This window comes from Rhinopithecus bieti, unplaced genomic scaffold, assembly GCF_001698545.2.
Source record: "Rhinopithecus bieti isolate Rb0 unplaced genomic scaffold, ASM169854v2 scaffold_23816, whole genome shotgun sequence".
In the NCBI taxonomy this organism is placed as follows: domain Eukaryota; kingdom Metazoa; phylum Chordata; class Mammalia; order Primates; family Cercopithecidae; genus Rhinopithecus; species Rhinopithecus bieti.
In genome coordinates this window covers 2,567,673-2,577,396 of record NW_016811019.1, presented here as the reverse complement: position 1 = coordinate 2,577,396, position 9,724 = coordinate 2,567,673, and the positions used below count along the sequence as shown (strand labels likewise).

At 35.7% G+C, this 9,724-nt stretch overlaps 1 protein-coding gene across 2 annotated transcripts in view; it reads right to left on the bottom strand.

Annotated features, from left to right (window-relative positions):
• The window catches only part of WDR35 (WD repeat domain 35), a 52,582-nt gene that overhangs the window by 40,383 nt on the left and 2,475 nt on the right, over positions 1-9,724 (bottom strand). For both annotated transcript variants that reach the window (XM_017893324.1, XM_017893322.1), the window contains exons 3-4: positions 4,284-4,355; positions 2,504-2,596 (exon numbers count right to left, since the gene is read on the bottom strand). In XM_017893324.1, the coding sequence (XP_017748813.1) occupies positions 2,504-2,596; positions 4,284-4,355 (165 nt within the window). The remainder of the gene's footprint in view (positions 1-2,503; positions 2,597-4,283; positions 4,356-9,724) is intronic.

Sequence of the window (9,724 nt, the reverse complement as noted above, 5' to 3'; positions counted from 1 at the left end):
GAGAGAGAGCGCGAGCACGCGCGCCAGAGAGAAAATAAAAATGATTTAAAAATATATTATTTATCTACAGAGTTTCAAATTAAAACAAAGGTGCAGACTCTCAGAAGACCCAGTTTTATCTATTACTAGAATTTGAAAAATGTGGGTTTTTAAGGCCATAAACTACAACCAACAATGACATGTTCAGTTCTAATAAAAATGACCACAGACTTTTTGAAACTAAGGTCTACGTATTTGTACAGACTAACCAATATTAACAGAAATTACATAATGAGGCAGACATGTTTAAAATAATGCTGAAAAGTTAATTCACTTTTTTCAATGCCACAGTAGAAAATAATAGACTTTTTTCCTTGAATATACATAAAAACAGATGGTTAAAACCAAAGAACAGTTCTTGAACATCATCAAATTGTATATCAAATATTTTCTTTTTGTCTATTTTTCAATCAGAGTGCTAACATATAACTAACTTAAATCTCTAAAGAAGAAAACTGTCAGCCAGATATTGATCTTAGTTCTATGTCCAATCAATGCATTACCATCCACTGAACCAACTATCACAGCCCCATCTTCATATACAATGCAGATCTTCTGTCCGTCAGCATTCCAGCTCATACTGCGAACAACTGATTTACTTCGATTGGTGGTCATCTCCTTAAACCAAGAGCCTGTTTTCACAAATTTAAAAAATTACAAGTCAAAACTTTCATATCTATTAAACAGTACTTAAGAATTGAAAGCAATTATAAAGTACACCATGGGATAAATAACTGCAAAAGTTTCTACAACCTGAGACATTAAACTATAAAGCTTCCAAATCCAACAAAAACACAATGAAAAATTAACTTGGGCTTAACTGATAACTGCTTCAAAGATTATCACAGAAAACATAATAAATGCCCATCCTTTGTTTCCTCTTTCTTTCTTTCCCTGTCTCTTTCTGTCAATTAAAAAATAAACTTAATTTGCTTTTTCAGAGCCAAAACTACTGCTTTTTCTGAAAGCCTAACTTTTCCCACTTGAACAATATGGTTCAGATCATAACCAAGAAAAAAACTCCAAGTAACAATAACTTTATATGTACACATAAACTCTCCAATGAATAATTATGAGCATATTAAATACAACATATTAGTTACCATCACAAAGAGAATGAAGCCAAAAAATACACAGCATATTAGGTAAAACCCTAAGTAAGCCTGCTTGAAAAAATTCTAATCAGTTTATATTACATTAGTGATGCCACATCTCTAATGCTGAATGACAAAAATATTCTAGTTGTATGCAGGGTAGGAATGAGATGTAACTTGTCTTTTAGCATAACCAAATTACAGGCAAAAAAAAATAGGTTATTCGGTTTTTGTTTTTCTTAAAGGCTTTTTGACATACCAGCATAGGAAACTCTGGCCTGCAGCCAAGAAAATAATCATGCAATTTGGAATAACTGGTCAGAGCAGGGTAACAGAATCCAGACTGAGACCCAGAGAAGACCTGAAGACCTACCTTGGAAACAGACAAAGTTTATTCCAATCCACTGAACTTTCACATTCTATCCCCTACACACACACGTACACACACCTTTTTAAAAATTAAAGTATTATAGTATATCTTTAGTGAAGACTTTTTAAATGGTATGCCCTGCCATTTAAAACAGCACACAGGAACTTTTCAAAACAGCACACATAAACTTTTCAAAACAGCACACATGAACCAAGGCACCGTTCCCTTTTGAAGATGATGGCTACAGGCCTTAGGAGAACATGTATGATGAGCTGTTTTTCTCGTAGAAGTGGTATATCTAAGTAATCCTTCTTTTACCCTCCCTTTCTCTTGTAGACAAGAGGCACAAACCGTGAACCAGTAGTCAGAGTTGAGATAAAATCTGTATCCATAAAAGAAAAGGAAACTAACTGGCCCATGCAGGAAATGAATTATTCTCTTTGACTTCTTACTAAATGTGTTTTCATCTACTGAGATAACTCTAGCCACTCATTTATTCATTCATTCAACAAACATTGATTGAACGTGTACACTGTGCTATGTATTATAAAAGGTTCTACATATAAAACGATGAACAGTCATTTTCCCTTTCCCCTCAGAGCTTACAGTCTACTCAGGGACCAATATTAAATACACACTTACATACACATAAATGTAATTATAAACTGGAACTACCTAGGAAGTAATTCTTATTGGAAATACAGGGGAAAAAAAGAGCTATCTCAAGTAGAAGCTATTCTTCTGCTAAGAGTCTAACTTCATTTTGGAGATAGCCAACGATGACCTAATTCACTTTCTTAATAACAGGGTTAAAGTAAAAAAAAAAAAAAAGTGAAAAGTAGGCAGCAATAAATCCAGAAATATTACCACTGTGCAGTCAGGATGAACTCCTGTTGTTAGTAAAAGGGGTCTATTTTGGAGATGTTATGTATCCATCCAAATACTGTAAGCTAGATGTCAACATGTGAAAAATTAAATAAGCTCTCCTAGTAATGTATACCTTTATATAACATCCACACAATGATAAGCCCATTTTCATCACTGGTAGTCAACTTCTGATACTGTTCATTCCATGTTACAACTTGAACAGAACCTAGAACATTATAAAACAATTTAGAAACTTAAAGGTTACAATTGATTTCAAATTTATATTTTTATATAAACACCAAGATAATGTTAAAATCAATATGGTTCCTGCACAGCTAACTAGTCTTTAATATTCCTTAAAACCTATTCATAGGATGCAGTTATTGATATCACTAATTTTCTATAACAATGCATAATACTGTTTTTCATATCTATCCCTATTTCATCCCAGTGAAGACACCTATCATGGCGAGCTACAAGAACTACCATATACCTGATGACAGAAACAAATACAAGCATGGTTTTGGGAGTCAGGTTGGCCTGACTCCCAAAAATAATGATGTCCAAAGGACACAATATTAAGTACGTGTTTAGGAAATTTTTATCATTTTGGTAGATATGTCCCATAATCTCTCTTCCGCCAACCCCTCTCCCCTGTTTTCCATTCTATTGATAAAACACTCTTGAGCATATCTTAAACCTCCAGGGTACGTGAATAATTGATGACTTTTAATTTTTTAATCCCTAAATACTTTAGTGTACATGTCCTAAAAATAAAGACATTCTCTTCCATAACCATATTACAAATTAGGAAGTTTAACACTGATATACTATTATCTAACTCACAGTCCATATACAAATTTTATCAATTGTCTAAATAACGTCCTTTATAGACACTTGTTTTTCTCATTCCAAGATCCAATCTAGGATTATACAATGCATTTGTATGTTATACATCTCAATCTTTAGTCTTTTTTTTTTCTTGAGACAAGATCTTGCCCTGTCACCAAGGCTGGAATGCAGTGGCACAATCGTGGCTCACCGCAGCCTCAAACTCCTGACCGCAAGGGATCCTCCCACCTCAGCCTCCTGAGTACCTGGGACTACAGGTGCACAGCGCCACGCCTGGTTAGTTTTTTTTTATTTTTTGTAGAAACAGGGTCTCATTATGTTGCCCAGGGTGGTTCCAAAATCCTAGCCTCATGCAATCCTCCCACTTTGGCCTCCCAAAGTGCTTGAACTATAGGTGTGAGCCACTACGCCCAGTCTCTTCAGTCTCCTTTAATCTGGAATCATAGGACAGATTCTAAAAAGGATTATATATATAACATCCATAGACAGGAGTATTTTCAATATATAAAATAACAGCTAGGTTCTTCTAGATTTATTTAAGATGTTGTTTAATCACGTAAAAGTTGAATGACTCTACATTGTATTACTAATGTCTCAACAGAAATGATTACAAACAGCTCCCAACTTACAATGGTACTACTTAAATGACTTTTCAGTGGTGGGAATGCAATGCACATTCAGTAGAAAACGTACTTCGATTGCCTATACAACTACTCTGTTTTTCACTTTCAATACAGAAATCAATAAATTACATAAGATATTCAACATTTTATTATAAAATAGGCTTTATGTCAGATGATTGTGCCCAACTGTAGGCTAGTGTTTTCTGGGCACATTTAAGGTAAGCTAGGCAGAGCTATGACGTTCAGTAGGTTAGGTGTATTAAATGCATTTTCAACTTACAATGGGTTTACTGGAACATATCCCCATCATAACTCAAAGAGCATCTGTACTTTAAATATTACCATTATTTAAAATGTTGACATTTCTGCATTAAGTAGAAACTTCCTAAATGTCTAAATACCACTCAAACATGACTTAAAAGAAATTGCATGACTCACCACTATGACCTTCAAGAGTGTGACGCATAGAAAGGTTACTGGGGGCTGCAAGGCTCCTCAATTTTGCATCATCTAAAACAAAACAAAACAAACTACTATGATAAACATATAAAAGTGACATATTATAAGATTTTGACTCTTTTTGTATTCCTGGGCAGTATTAATAATTTCTCTAAGTATGCCTCATTCTGATCTATTTTTCTCATGGTATAAACAGAAACAATAACACATATCCCTTGCAAAGACATTCTGGTAAAATAAAGCAAAATATATAAATCAACATTGTTTACTCATACATTACATATATTAATAAACATCACTGCTTTTTATGCCTTTCCAAAAGACCACAAATAGAAATATTTATGGCCTACAGATTGCAAACTCTACAGCTTACAAGGGATCAAAACAGCATAGACTTTGAAAATGGGTTTTTGCTAGATTACACAGAATCTTATATTCACTCATTTATTCATTCATTCAACAAATATTTATTGAATGTGTACACTGTGCTATGCATTATAAAAGGTTCTATATATAAAATGATAAACAAAACAGTCATTTCCCCTTTCTCCTCAGAGCTTACAGTGTGAGGGACCAATATTAAATATATACTCACACACACACAAATGTAACTATAAACTGGGAATGTGAAAGCATAATAAGAAACAGTAGCAGAAGTGACTTAATTTAGATTGATGGGGAACCAGGGAAGGCTATCAGAAGAACTGATATTTAAGCTGAGACTGAGAGGTAAACTGGAGATAGCCAGGAAAGGTAGAGAAAGAAGGGGAGTATTCCAGGCTAGGACACAGGAATGTAAAGGCTCTGAGGTAGACGCCTAGAGCCCTTGACAAAATCTAAGAAGGCCTATGTGGATGAACAGGGGAGAAAATTGCATCAAACAGGGCTGGAGTGATAGGCACAAGAAAAATTACAAAGTATTTGTAGAAAATAAGAATTTTAGATTTTATCCAAAGTGCAATGAAAACCTCTAAAGATGTCTTAAAAAGGTACTAACCATACTACAGAGAATAATATTAAAATGTCATCTCAATAAATTAATCTTGGCTTAGAAATCTGTTACACATAAAACATAGCACTTAAAATTTTCATTTAAATTACAAATTTTATGAAAATCTTAAGAATTTGTAAGGATGGGAATTATACCAATGCTAAAGAAAATTCTACTTTCAGAAAACAAGTATCTTAAATATTATGAAAAATATCCTTTATTCTGAAAACACTTGCAGGAAAAAATACCTAATTTCCTCTAAAATCACTAGTTCCAATTACCCAGTTGTGTTGGTAACACAAGAGTACACATGTACAGTTTAACAATGCAATCATCTGTCAAGATAGAATAAATGTTGCTGACACATACATTAGGTTGAACATAAATTTTTTAACATAGGGTCCTCTCACTCATTTAATCTTTTAAAAATTGTACAACATACTTAAACATCATTATAATATTCTAAAATATTTGGTGGAAACATTTTTCTTAACTTGTAGAACTGAAAAATCCATTGTGATGCATATATATATAATATATATACACACATATTCTGACGTCACTATAACCTAACTAAGTGAAATGGGTGATACGCGATTTAGATTAACCATCCACGTTTTCCCTCTGTTAGACCATAAGGTAGCATATTCTTGACAAAATACACACTGACAGTTAAGAATAGGCTTTGAAATTCAGCTTGATATATTGGACAAATATCATCCACATCTGAAAAGGTCTCTTGCTGGAAGCAACTCCATAACTTGATCATGTAAAAAATATTCATAAAACTCACCCAAAAGTTCTCAGATGTCCATAAAAAGGCCAAAAGTTTTAAATGATGTAGAGTAAAGCCAGGATTAATATCCCCAGATTCCATCCAGTTACATTACTAGACTCCAGATAGCCAATAAGGTAATGAAACCAAACTGGTATGTGAACAAAACTCTGGTAATACTAACATAAATCTTCTAAAAGCACATAACAGTAATCCTTAGATTTAAAAGGCATGATCAAAGAAGTCACCAATAAAATAAAGCATTTTAAACTCATGTAAAGAAATTTCAGAATGAAATCAGTTATTCCAACAATTCAAAGTACATCAAAAAGTCCAAAGAAGGCTTTTAAAAAATAAAGGTATAATGACGCAACTGAAAATAAAAGGTATGATACAGAAGAACAGAAGATCATGCTAATAACACCAATAACCAAACACACTAAATCTTTGAGAGTCTTTCTTTTAGAAAAGCGTGACTGACAATGCTTTTGTTTGCATTCATAAAAGTTGTCAGCAGCCCAATTTCAACAGAAATTCCTGTTATGTGCTGCAAAATAAGCTTGAAACTTATAATCAAAATATACAGAAGACTGTTTTGCAACACATAGGGATAATACAATTCTGAGAAAGAGATGGTACCATATTCGCCAGACTTTCTGGCAGGATCACCTGGTTGCCTTGCTTCTCTATGTGAATGAACTAACTGCAAAGGACTCTGTATGCATCCCTGGGTCTAACTAAGGACAACTTGCCTAAGATTTATGGTAAATTTTGTTGTCCTGGGCATATTGGAAAGTTGAGGCAATGTCAATGCCTGCAGGTACTGGAGGACTGCACAGTCAGCTACAGTTGGCTTGCATGGCCCTATATACTTTTTCTGTGACGGAAATGTTGGCTTCCAAGGCTCTCTATTTCCTCTCATGAGGATGAGAGGATGAGGCTTTGACAGTCATAGCAGGAAAGCAAGAAATGCCACCTCAATCCCAGTCAGGGTCATCACCCTCAAACCTTACCACAAGCAACTCCAACCCAGAGTCATCACCCTCAAACCCTACCACAAGCAGCTCCCACCCAGGGCCATCTCCCTCAAACCCTACCACAAGCAGCCCCCACCCAGGGCCATCACCCTCAAACCCTACCACAAGCAGCTCCCACCCAGGCTGTCAGCCCTTTAAATACCTTTTGGCAAGGAAATGACATAATCTGGTCCCTTTAAAAGAAGAAGAAAAAAGGACTGGGCGCAGTGGCTCACACCTGTAATCTCAGCACTTTGGGAGGCCGAGGTGGGCTGATCGCTTGAGGTCAGGAGATCAAGACCATCCTAGCTAATACGGTGAAACTCTATCTCTACTAAAAAAAAAGAAAAAAAAGAAAAAAAAATTAGCTGGGCGTGGTGGCACACACCTGTAATCCCAGCTACTCAGAAGGCTGAGACAGGAGAATCACTTGAACCCGGGAGGTGGAAGTTGCAATGAGCCGAGATCGCACCACTGCACTCCAGCCTGGGCAACAGAGTGAGATCCCATCTCAAAAAAAAAAACAAAAAAACAAAAAACCTGACACTGGCTAGAGTGTCAAGAACGACTAAGAGGAAGCCAGAGACAATGGAAGGAGGGAAACTGATTCTCACAATAGACCAGGTGAGGGATGATGGTAGCTGGAGCTATAGAGGGAGCAGGGGAGACAAAGGAAAGGATGGGTTCAAGATACACTTTGGAGACAAAAGCAACAGGATTGCTGCTGCAGATGTTGTTAACGGAGGAAAAGAGAAGATTTCCAGCTTGAGCAAATGAGTGAATCTGAGACATTTGCTGAAATGGAGAGAACTGAAAGAGATCTGGAAGAATATCAAGAGTCAGTTTTGAACACAGTAAGAGTGAGATACCTGTGAAAGACTCCAGTGGAGACACCCACGTCTGAAAAATCAGGACTGGGCTGGAGACACAAATGTGGGGCTCTTCACCTCATACCACAGATGGCATTTAAGGGCATGAGAATGAAAGAATAAATAGAGCAAGTGAATAGAGAGCCCAGAAGCAAGTTCTCAGGAATTCTAACAGAAGAGGGAAATCTAGCAAAGAGACTGAGGACTGACCAGAGAAGGAGAGAAAAGTAGTATGTCTAAATATAACAATAACTTAAACATTCTGAATTCTCTTGTCTTGAAAAATAATGTTTCAAGTCAAATCCTGATGAGTCAATAAAAGCTGTCCATTAGATTTAGAAGATGAAAGTCACTGGTGAGGGAGAGAAAAGGAGAGAGGACTGATACTGAAAGGAGAGAGAGAGGATAAATTGGCAGAGAGGTACCTGAGAAGGTGAAGGGAGATGGGCTCCAGCAAAACACTGGAAGCTGGCCTGTGAGAGAAATAAACCTGATATAAAAAGATGGGTTGCTAGTTCTAATTCCTTTCCTTCTAGAGCAGAGGACTGAAAACTGGAAATGCAACTTGGTGCAAACTTTCTGGAGGGTAATTTGCGTACACATATTAGGAAACTGTATAAATGTACATATTAGGAACCTGTATAAATGTACACACTCTTTGATCTAGTGAATGCCATTTCTAGAGATTTATCCTAGAAAGTATTAACAATTTATGCAAAGATTTGGATACAAAGATATAGCTGCTTTAATAGTAAAAATGTGGAGACATCTAAATGTCCAATACTAGAATTGGTTAAGCAAATTATGATATAGTAATACCAGTATAATGAAATACTAAATAGACATTAAAAATGGTGTCATAGAAGATGATTTGCTGATGTAGAGGATTGCTGTATTATATTGCTGTACCCAAGCTACAAAACATTATACTTAAATTGTTGCATCTTTAGCACAAACAGTGCTTGATATAAAGCAGGCATGCAAGATCTATGATAGTTACTGGAGGGATCTGCTGAATCAACACTATTTGTATTAAATACAATATACTGATCTTGTTAGAATCTCGCAGCCATATTCCTCATATTTATTTCTTTCAGCACAATTCATAATCATTAAGTTCCAAAACAAATACTTTACTCCATTTTCCAAACCTCCAAAGAATCGATTTCCCATCTTGCTCACTAATTTCAAAGAATACTCTAGCCACAGCTTATCAAAAGGTTAGAGAAGAAAAAGAAGTTTGTTTTTAAAAAAAGCCTTCAATGTTAAACAAAATGAATGCATTTCTTAATGTAAGTTAAAACTTGCGGGCCAGGCACAATGGCTCACGCCTGTAATCCCAACATTTTGGGAAGCCGAGGCGGGGGGATCACAAGGTCAGGAGATCGAGACCATCCTGGCTAACACAGTGAAACCCTGTCTCTACTAAAAATACAAAAAATTAGCCAAGCCTGGTGGCGGACGCCTGTAGTCCCAGCTACTTGGGAGGGTAAGGCAGGAGAATGGCGTGAACCCGGGAGGTGGAGCTTACAGTGAGCAGAGATCGCACCACTGCACTCCAGCCTGGGTGACAGAGTGAGACTCTGTCGCAAAAAAAAAAAAAAAAATTGCTACATATTGTAAGCAAAAGTATGTATATATACAGACACATATATATACACATACACATACATATAGATACATTTAAGAAATATATATATTTCTTATATTTTTTATATATAAGAATGTATATATAAACTATATATTTTTAAACTATACATATAATATAT